The sequence below is a fragment of the Cicer arietinum genome, chromosome 2, assembly GCF_000331145.2.
Source record: "Cicer arietinum cultivar CDC Frontier isolate Library 1 chromosome 2, Cicar.CDCFrontier_v2.0, whole genome shotgun sequence".
Classification (NCBI taxonomy): domain Eukaryota; kingdom Viridiplantae; phylum Streptophyta; class Magnoliopsida; order Fabales; family Fabaceae; genus Cicer; species Cicer arietinum.
In genome coordinates this window covers 6,925,463-6,943,463 of record NC_021161.2, presented here as the reverse complement: position 1 = coordinate 6,943,463, position 18,001 = coordinate 6,925,463, and the positions used below count along the sequence as shown (strand labels likewise).

At 33.0% G+C, this 18,001-nt stretch overlaps 1 protein-coding gene across 3 annotated transcripts; it reads right to left on the bottom strand.

The window, feature by feature from the left end:
• Positions 1-318: 318 nt before the first annotated feature.
• Positions 319-11,276, bottom strand: LOC101505283 (uncharacterized). 3 transcript variants are annotated; one of them, XM_004489872.4, is made up of 5 exons: positions 11,117-11,276; positions 10,698-10,899; positions 8,822-9,694; positions 7,326-8,510; positions 319-3,432 (listed from the first exon to the last, which is right to left on the bottom strand). In XM_004489872.4, exons 2-5 carry the CDS (start codon positions 10,846-10,848, stop codon positions 557-559), a joined length of 5,085 nt encoding a protein of 1,694 aa, XP_004489929.1. In that variant the 5' UTR covers positions 10,849-10,899; positions 11,117-11,276; the 3' UTR covers positions 319-556. The 3 variants fall into 3 exon arrangements, with proteins under 3 accessions (XP_004489929.1, XP_004489931.1, XP_004489930.1); XM_004489874.4 differs by having other exon boundaries at positions 319-3,429; XM_004489873.4 differs by having other exon boundaries at positions 10,698-10,878; positions 11,117-11,275.
• Between the last annotated feature and the right edge of the window lie 6,725 nt (positions 11,277-18,001).

Sequence of the window (18,001 nt, the reverse complement as noted above, 5' to 3'; positions counted from 1 at the left end):
AAAGATTGAAACTAACCACAATCTTTGATTTTATGAAATAAAAATTTAGCTTAGAAAATTGGTGATTATTTTAGACCTCTTAGATTAAATAAAATGAAGTGATAAGATTTGGTGTGGAACTAAACTTTGACACAATGGTGTCAAACTAAACTTTTGACACTGGTGTTAATTGATCCCATCCTTTTAAGGTTAAAATCAGTAAACACTATAAAGCCCTAATCATCAGGGTGGTCCATTGGAGCGTAGATTTTGAAGCAAAAATCATCCATTATTCGTTCTCCCCGTATTTGAACCCGATCAAGAGAGAGAAGAAGCAAATCCAAAAGTCGAATTGTCCATGCAATTCATTGTCCAAATCTGCATTGATAGGGTTAAGGGAACCAAAATGGCAATCGCCAATAAATATTCTCAGAAATTATTCAAGAATTTCTATCAAAATACAACAAACACATGGCAGCTGCCATATTAAAATTATTGTACACCTATTACATTGCCTAAAAAAATAAATCAGGCTTAGAAAAGCTATAATACAGGGTGCTGTTGCAGCTGAACACATCTAACTACCCAAATCATCCTCTTTCATTACACTCCCAGTTTGACCAACAAACTCAGGATCCGAGACGATGACACTTTTGGATCCTCCAACAAGAATGTCTGCTTTCCCAACACCATTTGTTCCAACCATTCCCTTACCCTGCCGCTGTAAACATGATGAGATTGCTTCGATACCATTTCTTCTCTGCATGTCAGAGAGCACTTCTTTCTGATCATCGCTATCTCTACACATCTGGTAATCAATCACACCATTGCATCCATTGACTTCTCTAGTTGTAAAAGAAGATGCTCCATTCAGATGATGTTTATCATTCTTGGCCAATGCCTGTAATGACTCTTTCTCTAAGATGGCAGATGTGGAATAACTACTAAATGCTGCAGGATATTTCGCAAGCAAAATGGCAGAATCAGGCAGTGATGAACAATCGGGATGTATTTTGTTCTCGACGTGATAACTCGTAACGGGAACATTTTTAATGCCCCGGCAATCGTCATGCTCAACCTTCAAAATAGCTGATTTTCCACCAGCATTATCAAGGCTGGTTAGTTTCAGACTAGAAGAGGCACTGCTTAACTTTGGACGGTGGGTACAGTTTTCTTCATTACCCTTGGAACTTACAGGCTTCTGGGTGGATGAAGGAATAGTTAGTATCTTCCCAAATAGTTTCACATCGCCATCTCTGGGTGTTTTTTCTGAATCTGAAAAACACTGCAAGCTTTTGTATTGATCATCATGTTCAATCTTTTGGGACAAAAGCGTTAACTGGGTTGCTGAACTGCTGCAGCTCATATTCACATTCACTTCCTTCTTAGGAGACACTTGCAAATCATAGCATTGAAGGATTCTAGCAGGCTCAACATCATCCAATAAATTCCCAGGATTACAAAGCTGATAACCAAGGTTGCTACTGGAATTATGACCACTCGTATCTCGATTTCCCTGAATATCACAAGACAGTAGATCTTGGCTAGCAGTTTTCTTATATTGCACAGCAGCACCATCAGTATATTGCAATATTGAATTTGCATTTGTAAGAGGACCCACTGACGATCCTGAGAAATGAGGTTTTTCAAGGGGTAGTTGGGGCTCATTTTCAACATCAACACCCAATCTTGAACAAGAAACTTCCACAGATGATAGTGAAGTATTCACCGGAGTGCTTGAATCGTGGACGTTGTCTTTCAACTCAATTACAACATCGGTATTAGCTTCATCTCTGTCAACTAGACATATAGTTGAACCCTCCAATTCATTTCCCCAATGCCTGGAAGAAACATCAGAAACCAGTCTACCCTCAGCAACAGAATAAGAGTGGCATGGTTCAATTGTCTTCATATCAGACACCAATTCTGTAACTCCACCTTTCCCTTCACTTGGTTCTCTAATGTCTGTGCTATCCGAAACTGTCTCCATATCAGACACCAATTCTATAACTGCACCTTCCCCTTCACTAGTCTTAACTTCTCCAATTTCTATGCTATCCGACAGAACTATGGCTCTCTGGTCCCGGACAGAACCAGACTTATCAGAACTGTTCAAGACAACTGCATCACCATCAATTCCCAGTTTCGACTCACCACCAATAACACATGGATTAGAAACCATATTTACATCTTCATGATCTACTTTCCCATTAGTTTCCTCTGATTCATCTAACTCAGCTGACAGGTTGCTAGCTTCTACAGGATTGGATTCATCGTGATACATGTTCTTGTCTGATGCAGGCTGGTTTACATCTGTTTTAGTGCCTGACGTATCAGTGCCATTGACAGAACCTGTCTGTCCAGCACATGCATTATCTGCATCACTCCTGCCACCATCCACATCATCATTCACCAGTGATCCAACATTTTCAGGTTTGGGACCCATGAGATCTAATTTTAGACGTTTCTGAGTCTTGCTAAAAAAAACTTTGCACTGGTATTGGGATCTTGTTCTGACACACTGTGCAATCATTGCAAAATCCTTTCCAAAAGATGATACAGCCTGAAGGAAGGATGCCTTCTCCCCATCCGTCCAATCAGTAGGATCCATTTCACCACAGCTCTCATCGGAACAAGTTTCATGATCAATATTCTGAGTAACATCCATTGGAGTTTGTTTGCATACAGACCTCACTTTCACACACTTCCTGATCCTGTTATCTTCCACAGGATCAACTGAACTTGTTATACAGGAATTTGTTGCCTCAGATGAAATACAACCACATATACTAGCCAATACATCAGCTGCAACAGTCTCTCTTTCATCTTGAAGAACGTCAACACTGTCCATCCTCTGTGTAATGATATTGTCACCCTTAGAATTGACCACATTACCATATCCCCTCCAAAGGGAACTTCCCGAACGCATCTTCCGATTACCTGCAATGCGGGTTGCCATCACTGAAGCTGCACTCAAAATGTCAAGTGAAGAAGCATTCACTTCTGAATCCCATTTTATACCTGATGCCATCAAGTCGGCTTTGGTTTTACAAAATTTACCTAGCTTGTCATCATTTTTTTTCTTAATTTTCACAAAAAAATCAGACTTATGGTTTTTGTAATAGAATTCAACACAGTCAGCCGTTGTCTTGTGGTCTAGGAAAGAAGCAATTCTCCGAAAATCTTTTCCAAACGCCACGTATTTCTCCAAGAAAATCTCTTTCTCTTCTGAAGTCCAAGGGTTTATCATGGCCCTTTCTTTCTCAATAGCCAATGGATCTTCAACCAGCCCATTACTTGATAAAAACATTGAATTCATTTTGTCCTTCTGATCCAAAATTAATGCTGGCATCTTCAAGAAGCTTCTTTGAATTTCATGTTTGGATTCCGAAAGCAGTTGGCTTGTATAGTTAATCATCTCAGATGTTGGGACCAATCTCAGTTGGTTTCCTGCTGCAAGTATAGACAAAAGAATACATTTATCATCATAAAACAAACCTTAATCAGAACAGAACTACTACCAAATGAAAATGTCACAGTTCGACAAAGGAACAAGTAGTCAATAGCAGAATCCAGCAGAGCAGCAAACTCCAAAAACACTTTAAAGGCGCAGCAGGTAACGGGGTGAATGGAGAAACAAAAATAGCCTCTTACACCAAAAACATTTGAGAAACTGTTTGTCGGAAATAGATTTAAAATTAATGTTCATTTATATTCCACATAAATTAGTGTTATCACAAGGCAGCTATATCGGTAGTATAATGCATAGAAGAATTTGAGAAATCTGCTATAAAAAACCAAACAATGCCAATTTTGCTATTAGGGCAAACTAGCAGCTGCTGTTCCAGTTTCAGTCTTAGCGGTTGTAGCGGCAATACCTTAAATGAGAGAATTTTAGGTTTTTGTCCTTTTTAATATATTAAAATTGGAGGCAGCATCTGAGCTGCACATGACCTATTTTTAATATAAACTGAACTGTCAGACTACTAATATATAAAAACCCTAATATGTAAATATCTCAATACGCAAGCTGTGCTCTACCTTCATTGCCTTTTAATGTGTCGTCCTCCATATCCAACAAGGATGATAAACCTGTCAATTCACTTTTATCTAAAGAGGCAGCAAGTGAGCTGCAAATGACCTATTTTTAGATCTCTAAATTGACTTTTTTAATTTTGAAATTGCTCATCCACCCGCATTTTTACTAAATGGTAAATACACTACCAGAAGGTGGCTTCTGGTGGAGATTTGCAGTCAATTTTACACTACCGGAAGCTGACTTCCAGGAAAATGCCGAGAAAATGGGGGGCGGTTGAGAATTGCCTTTTATTATTATGTAACTTTTAATTTGTATGCAGCGTACCTTTTTCGGTAATTAATTGATTCCTTTCAACTGCTACGCGGCTTCCGCTATCGTTCAACTATTTTCCGCGATCTCCTATTGATAACACTTGTATAGTAGAAGTGTAGATTCAATGCACATCAGGATATAAAACTTTACGCTAGTTATTCCTATTGAAAATTGTATCTAGAATTTATGTCTTTGTAATCTTGATGTATTTAAATGACAATTCTAGGATTTCGGACCACCATCAGTCAAATTTTCAATTCTAGAATTTTGTTATTTCATACTCTTTATTGAAGTCTTCTCGAGATACACATCTATTTCATGGAATTCGTCTTAATTGTTTGAAATATTTCAGAACTTTAATGTTAAAATTCCTACTCAGTTTGGTCTCTCAGTTCACATTTTGAGTTATAAGTGTTATCAATAGCAGATTGCGGGAAAAAGCGAAACACCAAAAATCCGCTATGTGAAATAGTGGATAGCTTTGCAGTCAAATAGTGGCGGCCGCACAAAGTTCGAAATAACTAAATTATATATAAATAACATGTTGCATACAAATAGAAAAGGGAATGGAGACATGGCATAGCTTATATATTGAAACGTATGCGTATTACAATGAATATACGAGCAATACTCACAAACAAGTTTTTCTATTATAAAAATAGGCCATGTTTGGCACTCTTGCAAAATCTTTAGTAATAGCGAAACTAGGATAGCATTGCGGTTTTCATAGAGGATTCATCAAAATCCACTATGCAATAGCGCTATAGAGCACTAATTGACAACACTGCATGTCCAAAGGCATGATTTAACAGTCTAGTTGTCCACACACGCAACAATGATATTGCGGAAAAATATATCTTTATCTTCTTGGTGACTGGTACCATGTTACCTTAAACTAATGTACCCTTAAATTTTTAAGAAAATGCATTTTACATCTAACTTATTTAAATACCCATATGCCATCTTCTGTGCAAAACAACCAGATTCCTCTCTCCATTTTATTTCTCAATGATTCTAGATATAACTTCCTCTATCTATTTTTCATTGTATTTGTTTTGGTCATGAGTTTTTTCTAGATAGAGACATGCATGTTGCACGTGCAATCAAAATGTATTTTCCCTAGATATTCTGTAGTACAAAAAGGTAACACACAATAATGGTGGGATCGCAAGTAGCATCGTGTAACGCACGACCATATGAGCCATAATGATGGCATCGTAGTGCGATGGGGGTAATATTGCCACGAAAAATATCCCATTTCGGGATGGGTTTTTGCGAGAAAAAAAAATCCTAATTTTTTAATATTGTGCTGTTTCGATCAGGTTTAGGGAAAACCCAAGTTTTTAAACTTAAAATAACACTTGTTTGTTAGATTTCCTCGCATTTCTTCTTCCCAGCGCTCCAAGTCCAACCACTGTCACAAACATTGTGCCGCCTTGCTCTTCCTCCGACAACTGCAATGAGGCCTTCGTGTGGTAGTTGCTCGGTTAGTTTTGTGTTGGTTGTGATTTAGAGGTTATTTTATTTATCTATGATAATTTCTATGTAAATAATCCCTATTAGTAGGATCTTACGATTCGTGCCACGATCTTTCAACACCCTCCTGATCTTATGTATACTCATGACTTTTAAAACATTGGTTACAAGTTTATCCTCCTTCGTTAGATCGTTTTTTATCTCTAATGCAACACTCCCTCCATAGAATTTTTCCAATTCCTTTTCATAATCCTCCAACTGTGACTCTTCAAAAAGACGGAGGATGTGAAAAGCATTAAATAATTCTCAACAATCCTAAAATAAAGTGATTAAATTGCATCTCATGGAATCATTAATGAAAGCAAATGACATGAAACTAGATTCTAAAACAGAAGGCACACAGCCAGTGCTGTTGATGGTGGAGAGTCAAATTTCCACCTTGAACATATGGCAGATGGTGTGACGGCATATAGCGGAAGCATGGAAGGTAATTAAAAAAATTAATGTTTATATATGTCAAGTTATTGGCAATATATGTCAAGAACCATATACTTAATTGATAGAAATTATTATTTATCTTAATCAGAAAAGGATAAAAACAGTTAAATACTTAACGAGTGAGAAATACTCCATCAGAAATATCCATGTAGTTTAAAACATTTTTATCCTATAGTAACTCAAAGAGCTAATTATTGATTCTCTAAGTCTAAGATTCTAAAATAAAAACTGATCTTTCAAAAGGGTTCTGAACGCTTCCGTTCTCTGACTTACAGAGTAATGCAAACACATGTTTACATCATTAAATTTCTTTATCAACAATAATAACTATCGAGCCATTATTTCATTTGTTCTTGTCCATAGTTCCATATTAAATAAATTAAATAAATGTAAGATTTTAAATTACTGCCTAATAGACATACGCCTCAGCATAATGCTGCAAAGACCCAGGATTTGATTCACATGGTATTAATATAAAGACCTAACAATTTACAAACATATCAATGACCTAACACGATTGACGCCTAAAACAAAATTTAGTAAACTAAAAATAGATATATTTTATTGTTATTTCTGCAAGTCCCAAAGTTTCTAGTTGATTTCACCAAGCAAATTGCACGCACCAACACACATAGGAATAGAGGATACAGGTTCATCATCAAAAAGTTAACAACCAAGCCATACAAAAACCATTGACCTGTATGGAGTGTGAAGTATCACTAGATGCAGTACGTTAAATGGACAAAAGGCACCACTGGGCTCTCTTTCAAAAAATTAATAAGGGAAAATAATTTTCCATCCAATTATAAAAAAATAACAAATTCTTTGTTATTTCCCCTTTATCTATTAAAAGAGCACCTAAGGCCTTATGAAACAACGGCAGATAATAACATTAAGAATGATTGGTTACATGAAATACCTAATGACATTAAGTTCTGTCCATAATAACAACAAACTTATGTGATAAAAAACACAGCAAAATCAATGCAAATGTGACTATTATAGAGAATAATATTCATACCAGGGAAAGGAAAACGAAAGGGAATAGAAGACCGCTTCTTCTGATGACTATTACTGGTAGTGCGTAGATCTAATTCAAGTTTCTTGTGAGATTTTGGGCGGTGTTTACGAACAGACAGCAAGCGCATATCTTCTTTCCACAAATGATGCAAGGCTTTAAACTTAAGCGTTATAACCCTCTCCTTCAGTCTTGTAAATCGCCGTTTCTCCTCAAATTTTGCCATAATGAATACACCATTTTGAGAGCATGAGGCACTTCTAACTCCAATATTGTCGTAGAACTTCTTGCCACATTCTTCAGGCAATAACTTAGCAATTTCTTCCCATGCTGCTTTTGCAGATTTTTTATTGCATGAAATAATTGTATCATATAAAATATTCTCAGTGCTGGAATAGAATCTTTCACTTGACTTATCATCCACACCATCTTTAACCTCCAAAGATGAATTACTATCACCACAAGCAGAGACATCGGCAACATGCCTATAAGTACAGGGAATTAAGCATTGTACGGTCGTTGATTGAATTCGACCCAAGTCTTCAGAGCATGTACCATACCCCGCATCACATGCAGAAACTGCATTCATCATGGGCAGAGGCTCAACAAGTTCAGACCTTGCAGCACCATGACAGTCATTATCATCTTCCTGGCAATTATCATGTATATCAAGCAAGTTAGTAGAAAGAGGCATCTTCTCCACAACAGCCATCTCCACAATAGGTTCATCAGAAGATACAATTTGCAATGGTTCTAGACGAGCAACCTTGTCAGTGCTTCCAACATGTTCCTCACAAGAGTTTACGTTGTAACACATCAGAGAGCCAACTGCTGCTGAACACGGAAATCTACCCTCAGATTCAGATTTTAGAGATCTAAGTTCAGTTTCGAGTAAATCAATTTCAGTTTCAGTCACCTCTAATACCTTTGAAATGCCAGCTTTTAACGTCAGTAATTTATTCATTGTGGTGGATCTTAATAAACTATCATCCACAGAGCAAGGATCATCAGACTGAGGTAACTCAACAAGTGAAGAGCCCAAACTAGACAATGAGTCAATATCCACTTTCTCTAAATTGAAAGAAAACATCTGCAGATGACTTTTCCCCCCAGGACCAGGTGAACTACGCAGGTTACTAACATCACTGTCCACATTTGCAGCATTTCCAAACAATTTATCATCTGTACCTGTTATGAGGTAAAACTCAGGTTTTGACAAACAATTCATAAAATGGCAAAAATCATAGTATATACTATACATTCAAACACCGGAAAATATTAACTCACCAAATATCAGAGTATTATTTATTTATTTACCACAATTCTATACAAACAATATATATTTGTTGTTTTGTGTATAAAACACTGGGATGGGTCAGATATGCTACTTAACTAACAGCAGTAAACACTTCTACCTGTTAATTTGCTTTGTTCTCACACCACATCCACAGAACAGAAGTGTTAAAAGGAATATAAACAATAACAGAAAATTACCATACCTGGTGAAGAGCTGCAGGCAGCAGAAGATGGAGTTGCGGGAGAGGCACAATCTGAAAATCCTGAAACTTTTGCGTTTTTATCTACTAAGCCGGGACTGAGGAAATTGTTGGGTTCCATATTAAAAGGTGAAACAGGATCATCTTTGTTTAAAGTTACCTCAGGCCCCTCAACTTTCTTTTTCTCAAACTTTGCAAGTCCCTCACCCCAATTTAGTCTAGGCTTCTTCCTCAAATTTGCCTCTTCAGATGGAGCAGAAGACGTACGAAGCCTAGCAGCTTCCCCTGAATTTGACTCAACACCAGTTGCAATTTTGTGGTGCAACCCAACCTTCCCTTCACAGCTTCTCTTTGAATTTGTCCCTCCTAAGCTCCTCGTGCTAATTGAGTGGCTTAAGCCTGATTCTCGTGATGATAAGTATCCAGGTCGGGTCCATTTAAGGGGCTTCCAGTCAATTGTACCCAGAGCATTATTCCTATCACATTTCTGGCCTGAACCAAACCTATTAACACCGCCCATCTTATCATGCTGGTCTTTCATGTGATGCTGTTCCCAAGTATTTAATAAGTCAGAATTTGGATGAGAGGAATATGTTAGCATATCATCGACTGACCTACGGTCATTATTGACATCAATTTGCCTCCTGTATGTATTCAGAGAGCTGTTTGTGGTTTCCCATGAACGCCCTCTCCATTCTCTCTGGCTAAAGGCTCCTTTACTTTCCTTATTACCCCTTCCATACTTTCCATCCCCTCGAGAGACTGATGGCCGACAGTTATCTTCCTCCAGCATCTTGTCACAGGATCGAGAAAGCATGCGCTCATGACCAGATTCTTCTGGAAATAACTGCCAACCACCTTGCTTACGATGATGACCTTAGGAAAATAGAAAAAAGAAGAAATCAATACAAGAATATTTCTTAGTTCTCACACCCAAAAAATAAAGACAGTTGGGAGAGGGAAGAGCATGAAAGAAATCAGGACTGCTATTTTGTTCAAAACATTTTGTATGAAAATATCACAGAACCAATCAGGGTCTAGGAACAGAGATGCAAGGATGGAAAACTACAGTTATAAAACCTAGACAAATGCCATGTCCTTCTATTGATTACATCGAACACAGTCATTCATAACATTTACATTATTACAAAAAAGATGAGAGTACTGAGAAGCACACAATTACTACAAGCACAGCACCCATAGAATTTTGGGATGGATCAGAATCTACTAAAGTGAGCAACTCATTTTAGAGAATAAAGTGAATAATATCAATCATTAATAAAAAAAAAATCAATAGTTGATGTTATATGCACATGCATAATAAAATAATATATTATAGATGGCTGAAATATCAACCATTGATTTACTTATTCTACTAATTTATCACTTTAGAGGAGCTAAATCTTTTTTGGACTATCATCATAGAGCCTAAATCGCAAGAAATTTTATACCGTCATACTATAGGCCCAAACAACAAGCTGTTTTATCCGGTCATAATCCCATGCTTCAAGGAATCTCCATGAGAGGGATGCCACAATGTGGTATTTCTAATTGCAGATATTGACTACATGTGCCAACCGAATATGCCACCATATACCTTTGTGGATAAAAAAATGTGTGTTCGCCTACACCTACGTAAAACAGCATTCTAATTCTAATTACAACTACAGATTCAGGTCCTCAGAACTCCAAAATTAAACAAACAAAAACGGCAAAAGTAAAACAAATCAAATCATCATTAACTACAAAAGCCTTGAAACCACAATCAACACACTAATTTGTTCCAAAACTAAACAAATCAACAAGTTCAGAAAAGCATAAATTACAAACAAAAAACATAATTCAGATTCAACAACAACAAAGAAAAAGAAGAAAAAACCTGCAAATCTTCGAAAATCGGCAGCACGGCGTTGATGATGATGAGAAGACGAGCCTCTCCATCTAGCCACTGATCCTAAAGACTCAGAACTCCCTTGCTTCCGCTCCCTATACGAGTTCTTTCGATCCAACGGTATCGGTTCCAGCGGCATGAAAAATCAATCAAAACAAGCCTCTATTCACTGCCACCAACAATACAGCATCTGAATTTCAATTCAAAACAACGAATTCAACTCAACGCAGCGCCAAATCTACAATCTATCAACTCATAGACCGATTAATTAGCTAATAATCTAGCAACCTAGGGTTTTCTAAAACCTAGAAAATCGAAGAAAACGTTCGGATTACACGACAGTGACCGGCGTAACTTAAGGTAATATAAATGGAATAAATAAGCAATAATCAGTGCGGAAGGTTTACCTGTATAGGATGCAGAATATGGATTTCTTCTCGTTTCCAGAAATTTTCCCGGAGTTTTTTCTCGGGAAAATGAGGCGAGAAAGTGAGAAAGCGGGGAATGGGGATGGTAAGGGCAAAGAGAGGGAATGAAAGTATAAGCGGATCTCAACTATGCTTCTAAACTATTTTCCAAGCCCATTTCAAATCCGATAATAATATTTTATCAATTTTATTATTTATCTTTTATCAATTATTTCCTATTTTCTACAAGTTACACCCACTATTTCTCCTACTATGCCGTACAATAACACTATATAAAATAAGATGAATAATCAAAATACTTTCTATTCTCTATTCCTCACTTTTTTTTTTCTTTTTTACTAAATAGGAATGTCAATAAAGATGTAAAAACTAGTTAGAGAAGTAGCTGTCCAAACAAAATTATGGATTATTTCATTAATTTGTCTTATATTAAACTCAACATATGATTTGTGTAATGAAAAGAAAATAGACGTCTATAATTTTTAATAATAGCTCTAAAATTTCTTGATCACTCTATTGCTCCATATTTCACCATGTTGTCCTAATTTGGAGATGTGAAATAATTTTGATAAAAGATGGAAATAATCTATATAAGTCTTTTTTTAACGCTTTATTACATATGTATGTTAAATACGAACTAGTTATGGTATTTTCATTATTTTTATTGTTGTTTGTAGATCGTACGTGAATTGAATTTATATATGTATTAAAAAAAGTTTTAATGTATGTAAACTAAATTTGCATAAAATATCATTTATTAAAAGTTAATTTTACATAAACTCATTTTACGTAGATATTGTCTCTTCAGAGGACGCATAGATATTTATTAAATTAATAATATTTTTCTATAAAATAAAATCAACATACTTTATACAAAATTAATTTTTTGAACATTGTTTTTTCTGTTCATATAAGAAAAATAAGTATTTGATTATCAATTTATCTTATCATTGATTTATTAGCTTATGAACGTGATTGTGAGTGAGAGGACTTGTGTTATGAGTTTAAGATTGAAGAAATTTTTTAGGGTTTTGGATTTAAACCATAAATACAAAATTATGTATATTTAGGGTTTTAAAGATAATTATGTATATTTGTTGCGAGTGTGGGTACTCACGGGCATGATACATCACTACTCGTATTCGCTTTGTTAATTGGCGGGTAGTTTACTTACCAATTATTTTATTTGTAGTTATTCGTTTTGTATATGTCTCATATTTTATTTGCATGTACTAGTTTTTTTCATCCATAACTTTGGTGATACATTAACTAATTTACATATTTCATATGCATTGTTCTTTCTTACGTGCATTCTCTTCCTAATATATCTATGCACATCTCAATATATGAGAATAGATTAATTTATTTCCATATTTTCAATGCATTTGTTCTTTCTGCTAATGTTAATACATTTTTCCTCTTTCAATGTATTTGTACACATCTTACTATGGAGATACATTAATTACTAATGTATGCAACACATTGTTTTTTCCTTCAATTTAATGCATGTTTCTCTTTCTGACGTATCTATGTACATCTTATTATTAGAATACATTAATCGATTTCCATGTATCAAATGTATTGTTTTTTCTCTTAATGTCACTGCATCTTTTCCATTTCAATATATTTGTATTTCAATATATTTGTGCACATCTCACTATGGAAATACATTAATTACTTTTCATATTTCCAATGTATTATGGGATTTCTTATTTCAAACTATATTTCCTAAATAAAAGGTATCAATAAAAAGGAAAGTTCACATGGAAAATAGTGGTTGAGAGTATAGGCACAACTTATGACACTCCTCAACGACGAGAAATGAGTGTTAGCGGAACAAAAGTGATTTTCACTCCATTTTCTTCTAACTCTTGTCTCATTTTCTCTCATTTCTTTTTTTTTTTTTCTATTACGTTCTTTTTATTTATATATATTTTTTCTCTTATTGTTGATATTTCCTATTTTATATTTTATGACAAAAATAAAATAACAAATAAAATAGTTTGATGTTTGTTAATATTTAGAAACTCGATGACTTAGTATATAGTTGGATGCTTTTTTCTTCTAGAGCGCAATAATACATAATGAAATTTTCTAGCATGTTGTTTTGATAATATATTGTGCAAGAAAATTGGGGTGGAAATCGTGATGTGTTATCGCCTACTGCCTCTCGAGGTCCTTGAATTTGACATTGAGATTGATTTGCTATATTTTTTGTTTGGTTGTATTAGTGCACCATTGAAGGTTCTAATTAATTGTCTTTTGAATATCATTTTATTTTGGTTATAATATGGATGTATACTTGATAATATCTTTTGTAATTTTGTACTAAATATATATTTTATTAAAGTGAAATATGTTTCTTCTTCAATAATGTTGGAAAGGCTAATGAATGAGTAATGGTATTGAGATCATCAAAGTAGCAATTTCCATTTGAAAAGTATATATTTGTGATTCAAGCTAAAGAAAAATACAATTGAAATGAGTTTTTTAAGTCATGACAATGAAACTTAGTTGAGGCGATTATAATGAGGACAGTAGAAGGATATATGAGATGATTTTAAAGATTTGTGCCGATGAACTCTTGTTTCTAACACAATTGCAATATACATGCATACCCGTTCAATTTTTTATCATGTATTATGAAATATTCACAATTGGAATAAACTAATATGATTTTCTTATAGTAATAACACAATCAAGGTCGACCTATATTAATTCATTGATTATTAGATGAATTTTTTTATAGAGTAATGTTATTAGAACACAAGATTTGATATAAAATAGGACATAAATACAATATAATATTATGATATTTTATGGAAAAATAAAAAGTAACATACACGATATTGTATTTGTATTAAATTTTGTGTTCCAATATCATTACTGTTTTTTATAATTTAAATATAGCTATTTTTTGTTATTTTTATTATTCATGCCTTCAGTAAATTTATTATGTATTCACTCATGATTTTAAAAAATAAGTATTTTCATAAATGTTTTATTATTATTCCAAACACATTTTTTGGTCTTTAACTAAACATCTTTTAAATAAATTTTAAGTATATAATTTTGTCACCCATATTAGTTTTTCTATTAAGTTTTTGATATAATGGGGGTTTCATGAATGATACATAAATAGAAGAAAAAAATGAACAAGAGAATAGATATTCAAAGTGAATCATAAAAGAAAAACACGTTTTAAGTGGGTGAAACATATTAATTATTTTTTAATAAATAATATTTTGATTGTAACAAAATATTTAACAATAAAAATATATATATAAAAAATTTAAACATGAAATACATTCAATTTAATATAAAATAAAACATTCATTTCAAAAATTTACTCACATGTGCATCGCACAAGTGCACCATCTAATTAATAAAATTACCATATTTAAATGTATTTTAATTGTGTTGATATATTATTATTTTTTATGATAAAATTTTGTGATATATTTTGTTTATGTGCTAATGTATTAACTTAGTTATTATCGAATATATAACTGGTAGGAGATAACTAATATATTTGTTTGTGGATACTAATTGTCATTCCAAATCAACTATAATATTAATTTGAATCAACAAATTGATTTAAAACAATCTGAATTTATTCACTAGGATTCAACTCATTTTTAGTCGACCTAACCCTAATATAAGTAATAACCTAGCTTATTGACACTAAACCTAATGGAGGCATGGCTTGGATGTCCATACAAATCAATAAGTGAAACCCTCAATTTTGAATTACTTTAATGTCGTGTGTATTACTTATATAATAAATTATAATTAGCATAGTATACAATTTTTTTCAAGTTTTTACATAAAATATATTTTAGAGACACACTACTAATGAAATACATACTTTTTTTTTTATCTTATTAATATGTGAAATAGCATTTTTATCCAATTGATCAATCATCATCTACGTCTGAGTATGTATAATCAGTGTAGTATTTCCTTGAAGTAGCAATGTCAATTTACAAGTAAAGGGGGTTTGAATTGTAAATTCACCTATTTAAAATTTACTGTTAAAATTTTAAGAAAATTACTCAAAATTGATCTTGATTATGAAAACAGAAAACGGAAAACGTTATTGGTTTTGGAAATAGAAAACGGATAACGTTTTTGGTTTTGGAAACAGAAAACGGAGAACGTTATTGGTTAGTTAAAATCACAGGTTTAGCTTCTCTATTTGACTTGATAATTAAAATGACCAAAAGTAAATAGAGATAATGAAGAGATACCACACAAAGATATATCATGATTCACCCAACTCGGGTTACGTCAAGTCCTCACAAGTGTGAGATTTTCCACTAAATGTTCAAACAAAAAATATTCTTAGTTTTACAACGTTATTAATTTTACACAATTTTTGTTAAGATCAACCTTGATCTGTAACAACAATTCTTTTCCACCCATAAATGATTAAATCAAGTCACCTATCAATCTTGAGAAGATTTTACAATTCACCTTTTAACCATAAAAGGATTTTTACAAAATTACTCAAACTATAAACAACCCTTATAGTTTTGAGTTTACACAATAATGATTTAAAGAGATTGGTAGAATTTGAGTATGTTCAACTCGTGTTTGAGAATAGATTCTCGATAAAAGAATTCAGTAATATGATTTTGATATATGAAGATGAAATTAGAACTGATTCTTTTGTAATTGATAAGCTTTCAAGTATGTAAGTGTATGTGATTGATTGATTTTCTTTTCACTTGAAGTTTTGTGTGTTTCCTTGAATTTGGGGTTCCTTTTATTAGCTTCAAGGAGGTTGATGACATCAATCATGACCGTTGAATGATCAGACTTAACCAAAGACCGACCTTTTAAACTTTGAATGTTATTGTTCTGAACATTATGCATTTATGCTTATATGTTAATAATGTCTGATTTGTAGCTTCTCATTCTTGACTGTAATGATCCTTTGTTTATGCACACAAACATCTCAGATATGTACTTAATCGTTTCAGATTAATATTGCCTTTTGATTAGTGCAAAGCATGCTAAAGAATGATGAAATAAGGTTGGAAAATGATATTACAAGGCTGGAGAATGATGGTCAGTAAGCTGAAGAATGTTTGTATCATTCCGGATTGATGTCATCATATTAGAGAATGATGTTGATCATTCTAGAGATAGTTGTTGATCATTTTGGATAAAGATGTTTGCTGCTAAAGATCATGTGTAACATGTTGGAGAATGCTTATCAATCTAGAGACTGATGTTACACTGGTGGAGAACGATCATTTGACGCTTTTGCTTTGAGTTGTGCCTTTGATCCTTTTGAGTGATTTTTTTGAGAGTTGTACATTTCTAGTATATGAACTGGAAATCCATTCGCGATTTGCAAAAGTTTTCCTTGAATTAAAACTGATTCGATCTTGCTTGTTGAAAATGACAAAAACGTGAAAAACGTTTTTGGTTTTCCATATTATGTCAGAAACGTTCTTGGTTCACTTTTGTTCATTTTTAGCTTTTTCTTTAAATTGATTTCTCTTGCATTTGCTTTGTACCACCTATCTTGGATTATTACACTCAAAAGCACATGTTAAATTAACACATAATTTAGAGTCTTTAATTAACTTATTATTTGTTTACATCAAAACATTAATTTGAGATTTTACCTCAACATCTCTCTTGGGTGAAATATAAACAAAAAAGTTATCATATTTGGTAGACCAAAATATAATGACTTCATCCTATGTAATGTTATTATTCTCAAAATATATTTCAATCTAACAAGTTCCCATATAATTAGAGCCGTCAAAAAAGCCATCAACTATAAGACCCCCTTAATTTTTTTTTTATTAAACCTCTATTATTAGGCCCTATCAAAATATTTTTTTTTAAATTTCGGCCCATTATTTCATGGGGCCTAAGGGAGGGGGCTCTAGGGGCCTAGAGGCCCCCAATATTTTGTTAATTTTGAGATTTTTTTCTTGAAAAAAAAAATTTATCCAAAAAAAAAAATGAAAATTTTTTATCGAAAAAAAATCAGAAATTTTTTATTGAAAAAAATTGGACATTTTTTATCGAAAAAAAGAATCGAACATTTTTATTAGAAAAAAAATCAAACATTTTTTATCGAAAAAAAAATCGGAAAATTTTATATGATAAAAAATAAAAAAAAATTTATAGTAAAAAATTGAAAAAGTTTATAGAAAAAAAATCAAAAAAAATTTATCGGTGAAAAGACTGAAAAACTTTATTTCTCAAAAAAGAAAATCGATTTTTTTTTTTTAAAAAGGGGGGCCTACTAAGCCCACTAAATTTTAGGGGTCTTTTAGTTTATAAGGCCTTGTTGTTGGGGGCCTTTTAAATTATTAATTTTTTTGGCCCCTCCAAAATGTGGACTGGGGCCAATAATTAGGAGATTGTCAAATTGACAGCTCTACATATAATATTAAATGAAAAGAATGGATAGTTTAGCAAATGTAATTAATTTTTGACTTAATTGATATTGTAATCCCATAATTTTTCAAATTTATGAAATCAGTCTTCCTATTTTAAAATATGACATTTTTGGTCTCTTGTTACAATTTTTTAACTAACAAACAACGATGTGACATGCTATAAATAATGTGGTATATGATCAAATGACGTAAAATGATTAACACTCATAAAATTCTCTAAAAATTTAACTTTCAACTTTAGAAAAATTATATTTTTGTAATTTAATTAATGACATATGAATAATTAATGAATCTAGATGGTTTTATCATGATATCGTATGTCACATTATTTAAAATATATTAAATCATTATTTATTTAGTTTAAAAATATGAGGAAAATAATAAAACTGTCAATTTTTAAAATAAGAGAATCAATTTCGTTAATTGGTGAAAATAG